Source organism: Zingiber officinale, chromosome 9A, assembly GCF_018446385.1.
Source record: "Zingiber officinale cultivar Zhangliang chromosome 9A, Zo_v1.1, whole genome shotgun sequence".
Taxonomy (NCBI): Eukaryota; Viridiplantae; Streptophyta; class Magnoliopsida; order Zingiberales; family Zingiberaceae; genus Zingiber; species Zingiber officinale.
This window is the reverse complement of record NC_056002.1, coordinates 131,955,480-131,977,907: the sequence shown is the minus strand read 5'-3', so window position 1 is coordinate 131,977,907 and position 22,428 is coordinate 131,955,480. Positions and strand designations below refer to the sequence as shown.

At 40.4% G+C, this 22,428-nt stretch overlaps 3 protein-coding genes across 3 annotated transcripts; 2 read left to right on the top strand and 1 right to left on the bottom strand.

Annotated features, from left to right (window-relative positions):
- Positions 1-210: 210 nt before the first annotated feature.
- On the top strand, positions 211-934 carry LOC122020365 (protein AUXIN-REGULATED GENE INVOLVED IN ORGAN SIZE-like). The gene is made up of 2 exons (XM_042578267.1): positions 211-303; positions 541-934. The coding sequence occupies exons 1-2, from the start codon at positions 212-214 to the stop codon at positions 827-829; spliced, it is 381 nt and encodes a 126-aa protein (XP_042434201.1). The 5' UTR covers position 211; the 3' UTR covers positions 830-934.
- Positions 541-5,571, bottom strand: LOC122020364 (zinc finger BED domain-containing protein RICESLEEPER 2-like). The gene is made up of 3 exons (XM_042578266.1): positions 5,422-5,571; positions 2,074-3,864; positions 541-1,980 (listed from the first exon to the last, which is right to left on the bottom strand). The coding sequence occupies exons 2-3, from the start codon at positions 3,858-3,860 to the stop codon at positions 1,848-1,850; spliced, it is 1,920 nt and encodes a 639-aa protein (XP_042434200.1). The 5' UTR covers positions 3,861-3,864; positions 5,422-5,571; the 3' UTR covers positions 541-1,847.
- Positions 5,572-6,981: 1,410 nt separating this feature from the next.
- Positions 6,982-10,130, top strand: LOC122021871 (protein MAINTENANCE OF PSII UNDER HIGH LIGHT 1-like). Its single transcript, XM_042580045.1, has 3 exons — positions 6,982-7,211; positions 9,337-9,471; positions 9,647-10,130. Exons 1-3 carry the CDS (start codon positions 7,023-7,025, stop codon positions 9,935-9,937), a joined length of 615 nt encoding a protein of 204 aa, XP_042435979.1. The 5' UTR covers positions 6,982-7,022; the 3' UTR covers positions 9,938-10,130.
- Positions 10,131-22,428: the final 12,298 nt, after the last annotated feature.

The following is a 22,428-nucleotide window of genomic DNA, read 5'->3' as shown; positions in this document are numbered from 1 at the left end:
TTGTAAAGTTGAGCCATGGCTCTATATTGAGTTCTCATGTTCACTATCAACTCTCCGAATAAGCCGAAGTAGTCATTCGGAAAGGGCCGCGTGATACTTCAAACCACAACTGAGCCATAGACGGAGAAAACGAATTGACTCGAGATGACCCCCCACCCACCCTAAAACTTTTAGGGCGCATGGAGTTTGGTTAAGTTGCAATAAAAATATGATGCATTGTATCCACCTCAAAAAACTAATGAACTTGATCACCAAATCTCTTGTATCTCTCTATCTCTTTTGCCCCCACCACCTTCATTCATAGTAAGGCACAAGAATCACATCTCCTTTCTTCTTCTTCTTCTCTCTCTCTCCAAATATTTTGTATGTTTCAATCTCTCATATGTTCTTCTTTTCTAAGTACTTTCAATTTTAATATCATATGTGTTTCTATCATTTGGAGTCGTCTTCGATTGTTTCTTCGTTGTGCATTCGATGAATTTCATCGGTAAAATTATGAATTCTGATAGAAAATTTTAATTCTTTGTGTTTTGGCTTAAGCTTGATGGAGGACAAGGATGAGGATTGCTCGAGTAGTAACAATAGGAGTAGTAGCCATGGAGGAGGAGAAGTGGAGGGAAGCTTCTTATCGGAGTATTTCAGTAGGGCGAAGCTTGTGGTGCTTGTTAGCATCACTGTAGCACTGTTGCTGCTTCCGTTGGTGCTGCCGTCGTTGCCCCCGCCGCCTATGGTGGTGTTGTTGTTGCCGATATGCTTGCTCAGTTTATTGTTCATCTTAGCTTTTATGCCATCTGATAAATTGCTTCCCCTGTCAAATGAGATGTGGTAGTGTAATGCTCTAAAGACTTAGTTTCAATTGTTAGTTGTTGAGCACATGAATGTTTGATGAGCTTTTAGTGCTTTATCATGCAAATTAGTTGAGCTTTAGTAACTATGTGGGTCATGTTATATCTCATCTATGATCGATATAGGAAACTTTCAAATGTGCATAATCCAAACGCCAAAAGCCTTCTACTAGTCTTAGAATGAAATTTGCAAAGGAAATGTAATCGTATGGAAAATATGAAAAGAAATGCTTGTGAATCAACTATCTTGGTTGTTGGATGTTGGCACTAACTATACATTATCTCAACCAACACAATGTACCATCGCTAACAACTACCCGTCCTACTCAATAAACCAATGCGACAACTTTCTACCTAATGATAGCACATTATATCGATGAGTGCAATAACTTTGTTAACTACCACAAACCATACGCAAAGTAATATCGACGAGTGTCAATGCTCGACACTCTTCGACCGCTATGGTTCACATGAGACACATATAAGTGCTCAGGTCTGAAGATGAACATGTTGCTAACAGATCGATTGACATAGACAGTCAAACAAAGCAACCCAATAATGATAGTGCATAGTAGGCAAGCTCAAACACATTTATCTAGCAATCTGATTTGGTACAAGCATAGCTATCTTTAGAACTGCATCCAGAAGAGAAAAAAAAATGATCTACTTGATTCAAATATTACTAACGATATACCAATACACCGATAAAATCTGATCTAATAAATTCAAACAAGTCTAGCTCACATAATTGCTAGCTACAATTTCGTTTAGAGCTCACTTGCAGTAAATATGGTAGTTTACTGTACATCTCAGTTGATCATAACTAATGACGAGGATGTTTTTTTTTTTGTTATTGTTGTCCTACAACCTCATTTTCTACTCCTTCGCCTGCTCCTCATTTTCTAATCAGTAAAATATTTACGGAATCATACAGGTTTAATTAAATTCAGCATGCAAATTTGTACAATGCAAATCTGCAGTGCAGTGCCATGGATTGATTACCTAGAGTTCCATTTTGAGTATCGCAGTTGATGGTTGTTCTGTCGTGATGGGCGAATACTGGAGCCAGTCTTTAGCACATAAAAGGGCCTCCACCGTCTCAGGTCGTAAAGAACTCCGGTATTCATCAAGTTCTCTGCTTCCAGCCCCAGAACCGAAGAAGGAACAATCAGGATTTGACAAAGGAATTGCTAGGACATCTCTAGCCATCTTAGATAAAGTTGGATACCTAATATTGTTGAGCTTCCACCAGTTCAAGATATCAAAGCCATGAGAACGAGGGACAAGGGACTCTTCCAGGTACTGGTCCAACTCGGACTTTGTCAATTCATTTGCTACTGTCTCAGAGAGATAGATATCAAAGTTCAAAAGCTCATAGCCATTCACATTTGGAGATGAAAATAGATTGCTGTCGACGCCATTCATGTGGTTATCATCACCTTGATCTACATAAGGTGTTGATGGAAGTGGTTGGGAAACATACTCCAGATATAACTCGTGGACACTATTATTCACTATCTTTACGTATCTGGCAGAATCTTCACCGTAAAGTTTTGAGTAACTAAATTCAACAAGCTTCAACTTGAAACGAGGGTCCATAACCACGGCAATTGCCAAGACAATGCTGCAATCTCTCCAATACTTGTCAAACATTTCATGAATCTGCTTCACGATGCTGATCACCAAAGGATCTACACTTGATGTCGCATTGACAAGCTCTAGCAGGATCTTATATACTTCTGGAAAAAATATATTTGAAGTCTGGTCTGGTGTTCCCATGACATTGTTTGCAGAGTCATATAAAAGTTTCAGGTATGTGCAAACAACCTCCACCTTCTTCCAGTCATCAGCTGACGGTGCTTCATTATAGTTATCGTCACGTGCACCTAAGGAAGTGAATGCCTCTTTATACTCCAGAGCAGCATCAAGCATGAGATAAGTTGTGTTCCATAGCATTCTAACATCGAGAGACAGTGCTTTGGTGCCCGAAAGTCCAATTTGTGAGGCAATCTCAGAAAATTGTTCATCCCGTGCTCGAGATGCTTTTACAAATTTCACACTCTCCCGAATGTTGTATATGATACCATGAATTGAAGCTGTCACAACATCCGCAGCTAGATTAAGGATACTAGCATAACAACGTGCAATAAACAACTGACCTCTCAGTACCACTGTGTGCTTCTTTGAAAGATGATCTTTAAGATTAGCACTGTAGATATCATGCGATAAAGAACTGTTATCAACAGTAATAGCAAATAACTTAGTTTTCATATTCCACTCCGAGAGGCTAACACTAATGACTTCACTAAGAGCAATTTCAGAATGAGGAGAAACTACCATCATGAAGTTAAGCATCTTTCTTTGCAGCTTCCAATCGCTATCGATGTAGTGTCCAGTAAGGCAAATATACCCAAGAGTTTGACTAGTGGTCCACAGACCAACAGTGAGGCTGACTCTTCCAGGCATATTTCCACAGATCTGCATGAGATGCAATCTCTCCTTGTGATATACAGATAGAATTTCACCTTCCAAGGCATTGGCATTGACCATCCTAAACCGTGGCTGGATACTCTGAATGAACGACACAAATGCAGGCTGTTCAACCATGTCGAGAGGGTATCCATTCAGAATTATCATCTTTGCAAGAAATGTGCAGCTTTGTTCCTGGTCAAAACCATACCCAAAGGAAGATGTTCTATAACGTTTTTTGGGCGGGTCAGTTGTGTCTACATCAATTTTTGTACCTGAAGTAATAGCAAGCTGTTGCCTCTCAAGACTTTTAATTTTCGGGCAGGAACCCATGGAAATGTGCCTTTTGAGATGACTAGTACCAGCTACCTTTGAGCCATTGCTGTACGCAAAAGTTTGTTTGCAGAGTTTGCAGCATGCCCGTGTACATCCTTCAGATACAGTTTCAACAGTAAAGTGTTCCCATACCATTGATTTCTTTTTCCTGTGCCTTCTAATAGGTGTTGTTGTTTCCATGTTAATTAGTTCTGCATCACATGCTTCCATTGTGCTGCATCAAATATAAATATGGTGATGAACAGCTTTCCCTAAAGAAAATTAAGTCAAACTGGTAGAAGAAAGGTAGAAGAAATAATTTCTCAAGTAAATACAAACACTAATGGTGCAATCTTCAAACTCTAGCAACATTAAACTCAACGACAAAAGAACAAATTTTCAAAGATGGAAGATAAAATGTTTGAGATGGCTTTATAAATAAGGCAAACAAAAGTTTCACTCCGACATTTGGCTTACATTAACAACGACAATTCATATTTTCTTTGCAGTAAAATGTCATTGTCATGAACTCATGAAAAATATATAAGATAGGTAGAAATAAAACCCCACAATTATTGACCCATACATACTTACTGAGAACACAACGAAACATTTATCTACAAATTTATAGTCCCAACAGATGAGAGATGAATTAATTTATAGGTGAGAATGCACAAAGAAACTCTCCCTTATCTGAGGCACAAATAAGAAGAGAAGTCATGTGAGATGCAAACTAATCCGAAATAACACAAGCCTAAGTAGGAGAATGAGAATAAGATTGAAAAGTACTGGGAAAGAAAATAGTGAGGAGAATTAAGGTCAGATGGAACGAAAGCAAATAACGCTCAAGAGAGCTCACGCAAAATACAAATTCAAACATCTGTACTGAGAAAATTTTCAGAAGATTAATATAGCGCCTGCAAAAACTTAAAAAAAACTCAAAAATAAAAAGAAACAACGCCGATTATCAGACAAGATATCTCAGTATGCTGGGTGAACACCAAAATAACAAATGAAGCAATATCACTTAAATTGACTTTATTACAAAATGCCAGCAAGGAACAAAAATTTAGCAAGTTTCACAGTTGACTCTACAGATCAACAAGGACACACCACTTGGCAAATAAAGAAAGGTGAGTAACCCCTGGGAAGGCAAAAAATCAATTGCCTCATAAGCATACATTTAGTTTAAGACTGGAAAAAACAACTCCATGTTCAGTAAGAATAGTGAATAGCAATGCATGAGGAACTACCAAATTTCATGTTAGTCCGTGGTTATCATGACTTGAATCACACAACAGCCATAAAAATGACTAACACTTTTTCCCGTGACACAAAACTTCTTAATTGGTAAAGCCTCCAGTAATAGATTAGAAGAAAAAATACAAAAAATTATCTAGCTCACAAACAGTTTTGAGACATAATTACAAGTGGACTTAGTCTAACGTTGGTAAATATCAAAACAACAAACACACATACGATATCAGATATCTAAGGCAGTAGGATTACGACACTAGGAAACGATTGGGACAATACATCTGCATTATCTGTTTTACTATTGGAATCCTAACCTGGTAAATACGGTTTGCAACCACGCCAATAATGAATTTTCGGGAGGCGTGTGATACGAAATCGAAAGTGACAGAAACAGCGAAGTCAGAAGGGAAAAGAAGGAGAAGACTGCTAAGAAAACCTCCGAAATCCCTCAACAATGATGGATTTATGAGAAGAAGAATTTCTAGCAAAACATCGACACAGTAAACGGGAGAAGGATCATCCTTAAGAACAGAACCTGAACTCCTCGACGAAGGCAACAAGAACGCCTGGCGATTGACGGCGGCGCCGCCGCAGATCGACGACGGCAGGTGCGGCCGCAACTAGAAAACTAGGCTTTGGGCCAGCGATGGGAGGGCAGACGGGCGGCGGTGGTAGGTTTGCGGACGCCTGTGGGCCGAACCCGTGGGCCTAAGCGCGGCTTTTATAGACACCTGGTTTGGTTCTCATGGACCGGAATGATTGACCCAATTCATTATTCAATTGCCAAAAAAAAAGGTTTTATTTATAGTCAATAATAAGAAAAGAATAAGTTCAAATTTCACAATTTAAAATTACATAATAATAATTTTTATTTTTGATAGCTATAATTTTCATTATTAAAAATGATAATTTCAAAATATATATATATATATAATATTTTCAAAAATAGTTTCCTCGATAATTATAAAATATATTTAACTATTAAATTATTTCCGTATTTAACTTTATCTACCTAATATATATTTAGTCAAAATATTATTAATTTTTACAATAAAATTGAAATAAATTCATGTATACTGATCCGGCGGTAAAAATCCGGAACCCCATAAGGAGTCAACGCCGAGGGGAGGCCAAAGGGTCCAGTGGCTCGCCGGAAAAGGGCGAGCCGACCGGACTCAGAAGAAAGGGAAATCTGGTAGTAAAAGGCACCCTAGTAGGGACCAGGGGTCCGACGCTCAAATAAAGCAGTGCGTAATAACCGAGCGGAAGGAGGTGCCGCCCGGACGGCGCAAAGAATCAAGGCCGTCCGGACGGCGCAAAGAATCAAGGCCGTCCGGACGACGTTCATCGCCCGCTCGGCGGGCCAGGCACCCCAGTCAGACGGTGGGTAAAAGACGGGGACATCTTCTGACAGCCGTCAAGTCGTATGGCTGTGCCATACTTCTAGTCTGACAACGGGTGGTCCTGCCGTCCCATCAAAGAACATGCTCCTGACACGTACGTACCTCGGTGGGCGTGCATCAGTTCCTTCTCCGTCTTATATAAAGAGGCTATTACTTCGCCGAAGGTACGCAGAATACGAATTTGGCAGCCACTTTCTCCACCACTTATCTGACTTGAGCGTCGGAGGACCGTCGCCGGGACACCCCTCCCGGCTCGGTTTTGTTGCAGGTTCACCGGAGCACTCGAGGATCCAGCAGAGAGCGCCACGTGCCCAGCGTCCGCTGACTCTTGGTTCGGACAGGATCATATACAAGATTTTTTTTTTTATCATAAAAGATTATTAATTATAAATCTATTTACCTTTAGAAACAAATAAGCTGAAATCGTAACAAAATATCATTTTAAGAAATATTATGATTTAAATATAATAAATCTTTTGAAACATTGTAATTATAATAAGCTTTAAAAATTTTAATCTTTTAGGAAATAAAATTTAAAAGTTGAAAAGATAAATTAAATAAATATTAGAAATTCAGAGTCAAGGGGTCGTGATTGGTTAATTTAAAATTATGTAGGGGTATTTTAAAAAATATTAATAAACTATAAGGCGCAAAATGAAAATAAATTTCGCAATTTAATCTGATTCCCGGAGTTTATTTTCCAGGCCACTAAATCTCGTCTCGTCTCGTCTTCATGGCGGCCGGCACCACCGCCCGGTCCATGGTCTCCGCCTTGCTCCCGCACCCCTCTCAGAGTTTCTTGGGGAGGAATCCACGGAGGGGGAAGTGTGTCAGCACCGGGCTCTTCTTCTCCGCTGCCGCTTCTTCCTCCAGCCCCGACGAATCTGATTGCAATGCCGAAGACTGTGCTCCGGATAAGGAGGTATGCGTCTCCACCTCCATCCCTTCCATTTCATCCTTCTCCTCGCCATCTGCCTTCTTGTTTTTGTGTATGCATCAACTCGCATGATTTGGATAAGTTTTCTTTGGTCACCAGAGAGTCGTTTTTTTTTCTTCTTCCATGAGGATAGGGTTAAAATGTTGTTTTTTTTTATCTGAAAAGGAAGTATGAATGTTCATGTCCTTGTCCATGTCAATCCCAACTCCTTAGATTTCTGTGCTTGCCATCCGTGTTCTTACTTTTTGCCCTAACTCAACTCCTTTTGCATACCAATTTCATGAGCCTTTGCAATGTATAAATCAATTCACATGCTTTGAAAAAAGAAGTTCCTTTTTTTTCCTACATAGTGATTCCCCTTTCATGATTCCGTAGGATCGAGGTTACTTACTTTTTGGTAGTAACTTTACCCATTGTGTAATTGTTACATTTTAGTTGATAATCTATTGATTTGTCTTTTATCTGGTAAGGATGCTCTTCTTTCCATCCATGCTTCTAGTTTTCCCCTAACTGTACTATTCCTTTTGCAAACTGTAATACTCCTATAGCAATTTAATAAACCTTTACAATTATGAGTCAATTCACTTGCTATGAATGATGTTCTTTTTTTTTTTTTCTTTGATACTCCCCTTTCATTATTCAATTACAATAGGGTTCAAGTTATTTATTTCTTAGTAATCAGTTTTTTTTCTTGAGTAATTATTATCTTTTAGATGGTAATATGTTAATGTTGTTTTTCTATCTAATGAGGAGGTAGGTATGTCCATGTCCATCCCATTTTTGATTCTTGTTCTTGCTATCCATGTTCTTAGTCGCTCTAGCTCAACTCCTTTTGCAAACTGAAATGCAACTATGGCAAGTTATCAAGCCTTAGTAAGGGCATCCACATTGGTTTGAATGTTAACATATGCTATCTCTTCAACTAGCATGTCACATACTCATTATATTAACACCTCTTTTTATTAACACACACTCATATTCATTTTAACATTAATATTGATTATTTATGGGTCCCCTGTTCATTTATTCATCTTTATTTTTTATATCCAATTTTTTTTTTAAAAAAAAATTATATAAAATCCGCTCATTAACGGCATTCAATTCTTTGAACGCGGTTAATGTGTGAATGTTATAACACTCATTCACATTGGTTTGTAATACCATTTGAGTATTATAACACCCATATATTAATACTAATGTGGATGCTCTAATGTATAATTCAATTCACATCCATTGGATAAAGGTTCCCTTTTTTGTCATTGGAGAGTCTCTTTTCTTGCTTCCATCAGGCAGGGTTCAACTAGTTTGCCTTTTGTCATTTTCTCCCCTTCTTGTTGCGATCCAGATGGGAATCTTTCATTTTGATGATCACTGACTACATTGCTATGATTACTTGAACTTGAGCATTCAAGTGAACGTGGATTTCCCTCAAATATGTAGAAGGATTCTTGATATTTAGGGTTTCACTATGGATGATTTTTTTTCTCTAGCCATTAATTAGTTCCTTCTTTCACTTGCAAAATGCTTTGTTAGTTTTATAAATAGTTCTAGTTCCAGTACCACACCGAAAGTTTGCAAGTTGATCAAACTCAAAATTATGTGTAAATGGTGACTATATATATGGATTATATGCAATAGTTAGGAATTGAGCTTGAAGTGGACGGACAAGAAATTCCTATGAGTTTAGATGTCTTTGCATCTACTGTTTAACAACAAGATCAGAATATATATTTAATATGTAGAGAGATTCCACAATTCTTATTTGATCATCTTTTGCTTTACGGGTCCAAGACTCAAAGTATTGGACAACTTAGAAAGAATCCATACAAAATAAATTAGTATGACAAATGAACCTATACGAGTTAGAAAATATCAAATTCATAATTTGATATTTGTAGTTGAATTGTTGTCTTAGTTTCGATGTTTTCAAACAGCTAGTAGAATTTAGAGTAACACTTGTGTTTTCCAGTGCAACAGTAACTAAATTCTTGGCCTGATATCATTGTAGCATTTCGGAATAAACATGTTATTCTTTTGGTTTCATCAAAGATGTGGTTTCTTTCTTGACTGGCAAGACAATTATCCAAGCAAAGCTTACATATTTTTGCAGGTTGGAAAGGTCAGCGTAGAATGGTTAGCCGCTGAAAGAACAAAGGTGGTAGGGACTTTCCCACCTCGAAACAAGGGCTGGACTGGTTATGTCGAGAAAGATACCGCTGGACAAACAAACATCTACTCGGTCGAGGTTTGCAATGTCTGCCTCTGTGTGGTAACCTTTTGTTCTTAGAAAGCCGGTAGTTATGCTGACAAAAGTTACTGCTGGACAAACAAATGCTCTCAGAATGTTTTAAGTACTGTAAGAAGTAAAACAATTATAAACATGAAATCGTTTTTCCTCTTACCAAATCTTTGTTGTCCAGCCAGCAGTTTATGTCGCAGATAGTGTGATAAGTTCGGGCACTGCTGGAACTTCAGTCGATGGAACTGGGAATACTGTGGCCATAACTGCTGGTGTAGCGCTGTTTTCTATCGCTGCAGCCTCCTTCATACTCGTTCAAGTTGGCAAAAATCAGCCACAAGTACCCACTGTCGACTATTCCGGACCACCTCTCGGTTACTACATCGACAAGTTCAAATCAGTGTCAATAGTTGAAGCTTCAGTGCCACCAGCACCTCAAACCTCTTCTACTGCTGAAGCTTCAGCCCCCTGAACCTTCGACTGTAGAGGTTTCAACCTTGCCTGAGTCACAAATCACGAATGTGCTTTGTCTAAGCACAAGTGCAAGTAATGTTTCTCGATCAACGATGTGACTGAATGAGAGAGTAGTTCCTATAGGAACTGCGATTGCTATTGCTTTGCTGTGATTTGTAGCTTATGTTAATGGATCTGATTGTGCTTATGTTTCTATACTTGTAATGTTATGTCCAAATTGAAATTGAGCATACACATTCTGTTAATAATTCTAAATTTTCCAGTGAGATCAAAGAAAGAAATCTTTGCTTGTAGCTAGGGTTGAGCAATTGCTTCAAAACTGAATCGATTAAACTGTAATTAAACAAACTTAATTTTTTTTAAAACTAATCTAACCAACTAAAATTTTAAATTTTAATAATTTTTTTAATAAAAATTAAAAAATTGAATTGGTAAAATATCGATTAATTTAATTAAAAACTGAATTTTTCAATAATTATATATTTCTATTTATTTTAACTTTTTATTCGGTTAGTTCGGAATTAGTAACTTAGGACACCTTTAACTTAATAGTTAGAGTTTTATATATTTAATGGTTAGAGTTTTATATGTGCTTTTATGTTGTCTCTAATATGTCATATTAAAAACATAAAAATCCATCACTCTTTTCACAACCATCTCCTTATAAATTTTTTTAGATACTACATTATCAAATTTTTTTCTGTACATTATTAATTGCTGATCTCACTCATATGGTTAATTTTGAAATGATTTAAAATTTTACTACTACTCTTAAATTATAAATCTCAAATTTTACATCTATAATGCTTAAAAAATTTTTAGACTTTTTCATTTCACAAATCTATTTAAAAATCTCCCATTGGAGATTCCCTTAAGTTTGAACTTATTCGATTTATTTGATTTATAATCAAAACCTAACCGAATTAATCAAAATAATTGATATTTTAAAAATAAAAATTGAATTTTTAAAATAACTAAATCGAATTTGTAGATTTCTTCAATCAATTAATTCAGTTTAATCAAATTCTTGTTCACCCATACTTGTAGTGATCTCGTCTAGTCGATTATTTTAAGATGTTTTTTCCACCTTCAAAAGTCAGAAGTCTTGTAACTTGTGATGGTCTCTAATCCTGTTTGGAATCTGAGTCAAACGAAAGCCGGCTAAGATGACCTCGATATTGATAGAAATGCGACTTGGACACACCTAACATATGCGCATTGGAAGACGGAACCCGACGTGGTACTGAAGGACAGTGGTGAAGAAACCAGCGGTACTTAGGCTCTGCGCACACTCAGATAAGCATACGGAACGTTAGAGACTAGAAATCAGGGAAAAAGTCTCTGGTGCATGCCCTCCGACGCTCAAGTCTAGTACTTTTTTCCCAGAAGAACTGTAGAAGACGAATGCGAATGTGCACGTGCGCGTCCCTGCTCAAGAGAGAGGACCTCCCTTTTTATATGACAATACGTCCTCTGGAGCTTGATCGATGTCAGAGAATGTCAGGTGTCAAAGCTTATATGGTGATGGAGGACACGTGGCACCCTTTCATTAGTTGAAAGAAGATTCCATTCACAAATGATAGTAGACCATTGAAATATTCACTGACATATGGCAATTATTCCCTGACAGGAGGTTACGATTCCCTGATATTGTTGTCGCCTAGTGCCTCTTGTCCCGCCCGAGTTTAGTTACGACCGGCTCGGGATAACTGTTCGGGTGTGACACTTGGCTCAAGTCTTGATGAGGGAGACGAGCTATGGCAAGGGTCCTATCTTTCACGTCTGGATCACTGAAAGGTTGATCAGGAGTTGTCTTACTAAAAGTGTCAGGCCTGGTTATGCGGACCGGGCTTCGAAAACCCGACCAGTCAAGGCAAGTTAGGCATTTCTTCAGGCTACATCTCATGTCTCAGATCTAGGACCCTAACCTGTCTGTACCCGACTGAGAATTATGTGGCTGATGACGTTATGCGGTCTAACTCTTTCTTTCCCCTCCTAACTATTGATTGTCACGTTCTTTTGACTTCTGACCGCCACATCTCCTTGACCTTGTACTATCCTTGACTGCCACGTCCCCTTGACTTTTGAATGTCTGGCCTTATCGGACTCCACCTTTATGCACCGTATCACAAGTCTACCCTCCAAATCTAGTCGAAGGAGGTTCAAATCCGACTGACTATACCCCAACTAAAGTATCATTTACTTTGCCATTATGACTATAAATGCTGATTTTTTTCCCAGACCATCGGTATTGTAACCTGTTTAATTGCTCAATCAACCTTGGGGGGAGGGTCGCTTTAATCTCTATAGAAGTTGGCTTCCCCCCTCTTCCTCTTTAAAAGGGGTTGACCTCCACCCACAAAAACATACTTCCTACGCCCCTTAATCATGTATTTAGACTCCGAGCTGGATAAACTACAACACCTTTGCCAGCAATTGGCTCATATGACCCAACTGCTTACCCAGAAGGATATGACCTTAGCTGAGCTAGCATAAGAGAGGGATCTTCAGTCTTCCCTTCGTAGGGAAATTGAAGAACTCTGGCTAGCTACTAAATCTCAGGCCCGTGCTGAGGTAGCGCTGAAACAAAAAGTCTATTCAGACTTGGAGAGCCAAGCTCAAATCATGATCTATTTGAAAGAGAAACACACTTCTTCCATGTCCCTTCTGCAGCTAGAAGCAAAGAGTAAAGATGAAATCATTGCTCAACAACGACGTACTCTTCAGTTGACTCAGGCTGAGTTGGAACAAGCTCAATCCGTCTTGAGCAAGCAGGTCAAGCAGAACGCTATTGCTCGGGGTGCCGACTCACGACTGACACTGGGAGAGAGTTTTGAGCATGTAGATGACCTCTATGTCTTTACAGATTTAATAATGAGATTTTGTTTGAGGGTGTTCCCCTGTAGTTTATCAACTAAATGTAGATCTGATCGGGATTCAGTCTTTATTCGTCTTTATTCCTGTATATTTACTCCTTTCTCACTGGTGTTGGTGCAACATCTCTCAGGTCAAGGTTGACCTGGTTGACCAAGCTTGAGTCTTGGTTTGGGTTTCGATGTTTGACAATACAAGGTTGATTGAACAAGAGTCAAGTAGGTCAAGGATTGACCGGATACTTGACTGGGAAGTCCTAACTGGGATGTTAGGCGAAATGAAAGTCCTGGTGAGTGAAGCCAGGTAGCGGAGAAATCCTAGTGAGTGAAGCTAGGTGAAAGTCTTGGTGAGTGAAGCCAGGCAGAAGAGAAGTCCTGGTGAGTGAAGCCAGGTAGAAGAGAAGTCCTGGTGAGTGAAGCCAGGCAGAAGGGAAATCCTGGTGAGTGAAGTCAGGTGAAAGACCTAGTGAGTGAAGCTAGGCAGGTTGAAAGTCCTGGTGAGTGAAGCCAGGTGAAAGACCTAGCGAGTGAAGTTAGGCAGAGGAAAATCCTAGTGAGTGAAGCCAGACAGAAGAGAAGTCCTAGTGAGTGAAGCTAGGCAAAATGGAAGTCCTGGTAAGTGAAGCCAGGCACGGGGGAAAATCCAGATGGGTCAAGGTTGATCAGACATCAGGTGAAAGTCCAAGTAGGTCAAGAGAGTGACCGGATACTTGGCATGATGAAGGAAAGTCCAAGTAGGTCAAAGGAATTGACAGAATACTTGGCAAGAGGAGAAAAGTCCAAGTGGGTCAAAGGGATTGACCGGACACTTGGTAAGGTAGTCCTAGCAGGTCAAGGAAGTGACTAGATGCTAGGCATGACGTACCAACAGGTTAAGGTTGACCGAATGTTGGTTTGGGAGGCTTGTGACTTGGTTTTGGGTAAAAAACCAAGAGCTGGATCAATCAGTGGATCGATCCAGGCAGTTTCCCAGTGCACAGAAAGCCTTTGAATCGATCAGTGGATCGATCCAGAGGTCCCAATCGATCAGTAGATCGATTGGGACGCTGCTGCTTCGCGCGATAAGCGCTGGATCGATCTGTGGATCGATCTAGGCATTTTTCCATAGCACAGAGGCGCTCTGGATCGATCCGTTGATCGATCCAAAGCCTCTCCAATCGATTGGGAGCATCCCAATCGATCGGGATTCGACCGTTAGCGACAATTTAAGCCGCAGGCGTTCATTTCCTTCGGCATTGCTTCCACGACAGAGCTCAGATCTTCACCAGCAACTCCACAGAGCTCTCCACGCCAGTTCTTGAAGTTCTTGGAGGTTCTTCCAAGTCAAGAGGCGGATCTATTGCAAGAGGAAGAAAGCTAGGGTTAGGGTTTTCTTATACTCATTGTAAGCTTTGTGCTTGTATTTTGTATCCTTTCCCCTTCCTCTTGTAGTGTGAACTTGTAGGGCTTCTCCGCCTTCGGTAGTTACCGAAAAGGAGGGTTTTATTAGTGGAGAGTGCGTGAGTAGGTGTGGATCCTTGGACTAGTCACCTCTTGTGAGGTGGATACCAAGTAAACCAACCTTGTTAGCGTTGTGTGGTTTGTTTCTTGTATTTCCGCTGCATATCTTTGAAGAAACAAGCAACGAGAGCACCTAGCGAGCGACGAGCTATTCACCCCCCTCTAGCTACTTTTCGGTCCCAACAAGTGGAACTCTCTTGCTTCATACAGGCATCTTTAACAAAAAAGGAGTTTTTGAATATCCATGAATGATGCGACGATAGCGACGCTAATTTCCACCAGAAACACTACTTCTCTCAGCCATAGCAGGGGCCCTACCCATCTATCACCCCCAATGTGGTGAGTTTAAAATACTGACCGAGAGATTGTTGGTCGTGAGAGTATGCTCACTTATAACTCGCGCTAGGGTAAGAATATGAAATCCTGACCGAGAGATTGTTGGTCTGAGAGAATGCTCACTTATAACTCGCACTGCGAAGAGAGTATGGAATCCCGACTAAGAGGTCGTTGGTCGTAAGAGCATGCTCACTTATAATTCGTGCTGGGGCAAAAGTCTGGAATGCCGACCGGGAGATCATTGGTCATGAGAGCATGCTCACTTATAACTCGCGCTGGGGCGAGAGTCTGAAATGCCGACCAGGAGGTCGTTGGTCGTGAGGGCATGCTCACTTATAACTCGCGCTAGGGCGAGAGTTTGGAATGTCGACCGGGAGGTCGTTGGTCGTGAGGGCATGCTCACTTATAACTCGCGCTAGGGCAAGAGTCTGGAATCTCAACCTAGAGGTCGTTGGTCGTGAAAACATACTCACTTATAACTTGCGCTGGGACGAGAGTCTAGAATGTCGATCAGGTGGTCGTTGGTCGTGAGAGCATGCTCACTTATTACTCATGCTGGGGCGAGAGTCTAAAATGCCGATCGGGAGGTCGTTGGTCATGCGACATGCTCACTTATAACTCGCGCTAGGGCGAGAGTCTGGAATGTCAATCGGGAGATCGTTGGTCGTAAGTGCATGCTCATTTATAACTCAGGCTGGGGCAAGAGTCTGGAATGCCGACCAGGAGGTCGTTTGTCGTGAGGACATGCTCACTTATAACTCGCTGTAACAACCACCCTTCTTACTACTACTACTCTCTAAGGATGACCGTTACTTAACTACTAACTCTACTTAACCGGTATGATTAAAAAATCACATGGAAACCCTACCGAAAAATTCTGGCAGAGTCTCCCCTGTACCGGTGACCATATTCAACAATACATGCAATATATACTCAGCCACAAGCGGCTGAAACACATATCAATCAACCACGCAGTATAATAAATCCAAAATAAAGAAAACAACACACAAATATCTACTTACTAAACTGAACTCATCCTACATGCAATCTAAACAGAATAATCTCAAATGTTTACAATAACTAAAATGCGGAAACTAAAATTAAAACTTCTTTCCTAGTCCCAAGGCTTCCATAGTCCTGACATCACACATCCTTCGAACACCTCCTTGTCGCCTTCCTTTCTATATCTTTTCCTTTCCTGTATCTGCAGTAAGAGGAAGTGTAGTCTATAAGCAAAATTTGCTTAGTAAGCGCTATCTAACTCACAAAAATCTCGATATGCATGTACATATATCTATAACATGAACTAACTGAATGCTTACTAAAGACTGCTCATGCTCATCTAATAGTAAAAGAATCAAACAGGCTGAAATGCTAAACATGTAAGCAAGTCTAACATAAACATAAACATAGGCATAAACATGAACATGACTTGAACATACTTGCATGCGTACTTATACACCTACTATTGTGGTGATCTAGTTGCACTTAGCAGTACCGTAACATAAGTTGTTGATCAAACAACTACTCTAGCGCTAGGTTGGTAGGGGTCCGAACTTAGGACCGGAGTTCCCCTATATTCTGGCGCGCTCACCGGGCTTAGGTCCCCGGATCATACCACCATCCCATAATATATCTTAATTGATTCTGGTGCGCTCACCGGGCTTAGGTCCCCGGATCATACCACCATCCCAGAACATATCTTAATTGATTCTGGCGCGCTCACCGGGCTTAGGTACCCGGATCATACCACCATCCCAGAACATATCTTGGTTGATTCTGGCGCGCTCACCGGGCTTAGGTCCCCAGATCATACCACCATCCCAGAATATGTCTTGATTGATTCTTCTAATAAAAGAATGCTTCTTACAAGACTGAAATGTTTAAACAAATTCTAAAAATGCTTAAACAAAAATCTGCATACAAAGCTTAACATGAATCTACATGCTAAGCTTAACTAAAATCTGCATATTAAGCTTATCTAAAATCTGCATACTATACTTATAAAAATCTGCATGCTATACTTATAAAATCTGCATACTATACTTATAAAATCTGCATACTATTCTGCAAACAAACTTAACAAGATTCTGCATATAAACTTTAACAAAATCTTTAACATGCTACAATGGAAATCAGAAGAAAGGAAAGAAATTCACGCATGCTATTCTTAACCTCTTCCAAATCCTAATTCTGTACATAAAGCAATCATCTTTAACAAAATCTTCAACCAAGCTAAGCCTAAGGAAAAGTTACTGTTGCTATCAAAGGTTAACTCGTAATGTACTAAAACATGCAAACATGTTGGGGAGCTATACTGTCATTCAACATATGGTTCACAAAACAACTTTTGGAAGAGACAACTAAGAGCTTGTACACATGAAAGGGGAACTAGAATAAAATCAACCCTACAGCATAATTCCGTACAATACTATTAAGATATCCCAAACTAAATCGAAGACAAACATGATCATGATATCAAGACCACAATTCCCTTAACCATGCTCATCTTGAAAAAGAAAAGAACTTCACATTAAACAGCCAAATGCATAAGAACCTATATCTATTCCAAATCTCTCCTATATACCCATGCTATCTCAAGGAAGAACCTGCACAACATCATTAGACCAAAGCTAGAACTTCATAAGAAACCCAATCTAAGTCTCATTCTTTCAGTTAAGAAATCGGAACTGAGCTCAACCGTAGATAACTCGATCACCACAGAACCACAGAAAACCTTTCTGATGAACATTGAGCTTCTTTCATACAGCAAACACTAGCTAAATTTCGAATCCAAACTAAAGGAGCAAGAACCCCTGTGAAACCTCGAGCCAATTCAAAAACACATCCGGAAAGAGGCCAATCGAAAGGAACTCACGCCAATTCGAAAACAAGAAAGAAATGAGAATCCGGAACTACTCTTCTGCAGGTGAGTAGCAACTTACCATGGCGTTCTTGGACTTACAACCGAAGCAAAGGCCCTAGGGTTTCCGGAGAAGTCGAGCTCTCGGTCTCTTCTTGTGCTCACGGCTCCGCCTCGACGAGGAAACCTGGTACTGATGAAGAACCTCCGGAGAATCCCCTCGTCGGCCGCCGGAAGCATACCCTAGCTGCTGCTGCGTTTTCGCCGAGAAGAGGTCAACGCCGCATGAGAAAGAGGGGAGGAGAAGTTTAGGGCACGGGAAAATAATACCTCCCCTTCCTCTCATTACTTATCTCCCTTTTATAACTTAACTATATTACAGGTTCTTATCTGTTCACGAAATAATCGCGGAACAGTTGGTCCGTTGGGTTTTGCTCGAAACTGCGGGTCTGGGCTTCGATTCTCAGCCGCACCCGTTTTTCTCCAATTTATTTCTTTGTTATTAATTTCTATTACTTAAATAAATCTCTTCCATTATTTGTTCAAGTAACAACTGCTATCCCAGTTGGTTAGCCGGGTTTTGCTCGGGTCAGGGGTTGCCGGTTCGAGCCTCGGCTTGGACATTTTTTTGTCACAACTTCTTTCTTTTGGTAAAAATACCAAACGACCTCCAAAAATTCCATAAAAACACTCTAAAAATTTCTAAAAATCTCTAGAATTTTTCTAAAGCATTTCTAGATTTTTAAAGCACTTTTAGGACTCCTAATGAGGAAAATTGGGTCGTTACACTCGCGTTGGGGTAAGAGTCTAAAATCTCAACCGAGAGGTCGTTGGTCGTGAGAGCATGCTCATTTATAACTCGCACTGGGGCGAGAGTCTGGAATGTCAATCGGGAGGTCGTTGGTCGTAAGAGCATGATCACTTATAACTCGTGCTAGGGCGAGAGTCTAGAATGTCGATCGGGAGGTCGTTGATCGTAAGGGCATGCTCACTTATAACTCGCACTGGGACGAGAGATTGGAATACTGACTAGGAGGTCGTTGGTCATGAGGGCATGCTCACTTATAACTCGTGCTGGGGCGAGAGTCTGGAATGCCGACCGGGAGGTCGTTGGTCGTGAAAGTATGCTCACTTATAACTCACATTGAGGCGAGAGTCTGAAATCTCAACCAAGAGGTCGTTGTTGTCATGCCCCAGAGGAGTCCCTACTGACAAAATTTCGGCAGCATCTCCCCTGTACATATGACAATATAAATCATATATACATACACAACTATATACATCAGCCCATACGGCTGGAATATACACAACCACACAGTTATATATATATAACAGCCCACACGACTGCACTAAAAACATAGCGAAAAATGAAAGAAAAACCCACACAAACCAAATAGATACAATGCGTGTCCGTATGGCTTAAACACAAATACAACACAAAAAAGATGAAATAATAACATGGCTAAACACCAATACAATGCCAAAACAATAAAAAATATATGAAGGAAAACAAGAGCGAAATAAAATCGTCTTCTGATGTGACGTAGGACCGACAGACAAGATACTCCAAACGACTCCATAATCATCTATCTGTTATCTGAAAACATAAAGATACAAACGGAGTGGTGAGTGCGGGTCACTCAGCGGGTAATAGACAAGATAGTGCATGGTCTATATAAAACAATGGAGATCAAAGTAAATAGCCTCAGTAGGGAATAAAGAACATGATCATATTGACATAATCAATCTATCTAACATAATCGACATAATAACCATACATAATCATAACTAACATACCAACTGCACAAACCATAACTGATATAATGATAAATACATATCCAATCTGGAATTGACACATGGTACAATGATCAGTAAACTCACTGGTTCAGTAATAGATCTGCTCGTAACACCTGTGCAATATATACGACAGTATATACATGTATAATAAATGACATGTATGAAGCATGACAACCATATGTAATAATCATATCTCAAACAAGTGCAACACATCACAATCACATGCAACTAGTATCTACTAGACATGTATGCAAATATATCTCCATAGATGCATCGCGCATCGTATGCAAATGTGCATGCATGTCATATGGTCACCCCGCCACCTCTCCAGACACCACGACCCCTGTATGGCCGAGAGACTTGGGTCCGTGACAAACCGTACTAGCCTCCAGTACATGCATCGCTATAGAGCGGTCGAGGTGGGCAGTTCGCTAAGTAGTTATATAACTACATAACATCAAGGTCCCTGACTACTTACATCACTAGCCCCCTGACTGCTGAACCCTCTAGACCCACTACTCTAGAGTGGTCGAGACGAACATAACACTGAGGGGCCTAATGAGCAAAATAAGACTAGCGCCACTCCTACCTACCACTCTCCCACAGTGGTCGAATGACCAGCTATAAATGACTGACGACTATCTCACACCACAAGGGAGACAATGGTCATCGGCATGCCATGAATGATGAACATGATAAATAATCATGATACCACTCTCCCACAGTAGTCTAATAAGCAAAATAAGACTAGCTCCACTCTTAGCTACCACTCTCCCACAGTGGTCGAATGGCCAGCTATAAATGACTGACGACTATCTCACACCACAAGGGAGACAATGGTCATCAGCATGCCATGAATGATAAACATGATAAATAATCATGATACCGACACGATCATCATCAATGCAACATCCTCAATCCACATAAACACCTCCAGTATAAAAATCCATCTAACACCTATAGGTATAAGTAAATCTAACTAGTGTCTACTAAACAACAAAGTACATCAAGTAGCGCACCAGACCCGTACCAACCATATACGTACACACTCTATAACGTAGTATAATCAACATAATACCTCTAATATCACAACCAGACACATACACATAGTCACATAGATATAATCCACCAGAATCCTCCGATAGTCATACAAAACACATATGTTCATAACCACATAACTATAATCCACAAGAAACTTCCCATAACCACACCGAACAGGTGTACACACACTACATATAAAAGGACAGTCAATCATGTGACTCCTACAAAATATACCAATCATGTGTACAATCAACAAAGATATGCATAATCAGCATGTTAACATAAATCAACCAGACATTCCTATGATACATACTCTACATGTGTATATACAACAGAATTCAGGTATCAAGAAACGAGATTGTATAAAATATAACTAGATTACCTCAAAGATCAAGCATAAGTATCAAGCAGGAAAGGAGCAATTGTAAACATTATAAGGTAAAGCAGCCTAATCATCTAGTAATAACCATGCTCTAAGTTCAAAAGAACTAATAGAAGCCAAGAAAGAAATATCCGCCTCTATACGTAGATCGTGTCAAGTAATCCCACGTCGAGACGCTCGTCCCGAACCGAAATCCTGCAAATCACATAATGCATGATATAACTAGTCAAGTATGAACTAGTTAGCTAAATCCGTCACGAACCAAATAGCTAACTTTAACCCTAATATGATTATTAACCAATCTCATCATTCCTGTTAGATTTAACTCAATACATAACCTTCACTAGATTAGGTTTAATCCTTCTAATATTTTGATAATAATCATGCTATCATCCAAATTAACCTAACTAGAGAAATCAACTCATAAATGAATCTCTAATCCATAACCAAATAGATTAAGCATCCCCAATCATTTCCCCTTCCAATTAGGATTTACTATAAGCATAATCAATCCAAAACTCACTAATCAACACATTAATCCATAATGTATAAATCAAATACCCATCATAGCTTACCTTAATTCAATCTATAGTAGCTTGGTGAAGGGCTCTCGGTGTAGCAGCATAGAGAATTAAGTTCCCCACTCGGATTCGCTGTTGATAGATGGAGATCCTAGAGGTTACTGTGTGGAAATTTGCACTCTCCTCAAATCTACAGAGATAGCAATGCCCCGATTGTTATCCTCCTCTTCAAGTTTCGAGTCCGATCAAGTGCGTTCGGGTGCTAGTAGTGGCTGATCGATGAAGCAGCAGAATTGGGAGCTAGGGAATGACCGAAAAGGAACCTCAGGTGTTGGCTTCCAGTGAGTGCTTGGCATCCCACGACCAAGAATGAGTAAACGACTGTGCAGCAATAGGAAGAGGAGCTAGGGCACAGGGTAACTGAATGGCGACACTGATCAGGGGCTGCACCGACGATTGGCAATGTGGTATTGCGTGGACGACGACGTTGTAGGCCAAGCAATTGGGCGACATCGAGCTGTGTCAGGCAATCGGGTGACAGTAGTGTTGGGTGATCGGCTATCAGAGCTCATCGGCGTCGAAGCTCGGTGGTTTGCGGCGATAAGAAATTGGGAGAGTGCGACATGTGAGGGAGAGGAGCAGGAGTTCAGGCGGCGTCTGCTCAGGTAGTGGCTCTCGATGCTGACGGCAGTAGATCTGGTGGAGAATGCTCGCGAAGGAGACGAGAAGAGTGTAGGGGATCGATCGGCCGGCTTGAAGGGGTTGGATAGACGGTGCCCCCAAATCGATTGATCTTCCTACACTTGTTAGTATGCGCAGCGGAATATACAAAACAAACAAGCTAAAGGAAATTAAACTAAAGACAAGAAAGAATGCAAACCAAGCTACACAATCATTTACGTGGTTCGGAGATAAAGTTCCTACTCTACGACGTGTCCTTGAGGTGGACGATCCCTATCCTTCGGTGGATTACTCCCCGGAAGACCTCCGGCTAGCTCACGTAGCTCCTTGTGGGTGGAGAAACCTCACTACAACTCCCACCAAGGACTCTTTACAAGGTAGGGCACAGGTAGACTACTAACAGAGATTAACCACCTCTATTTCGTCAACCTTAACCAAGCTCCCAAGGCTTGGTTATATAGGTCGCGGATTAGAAAACTCCACCTACCAGTCGAT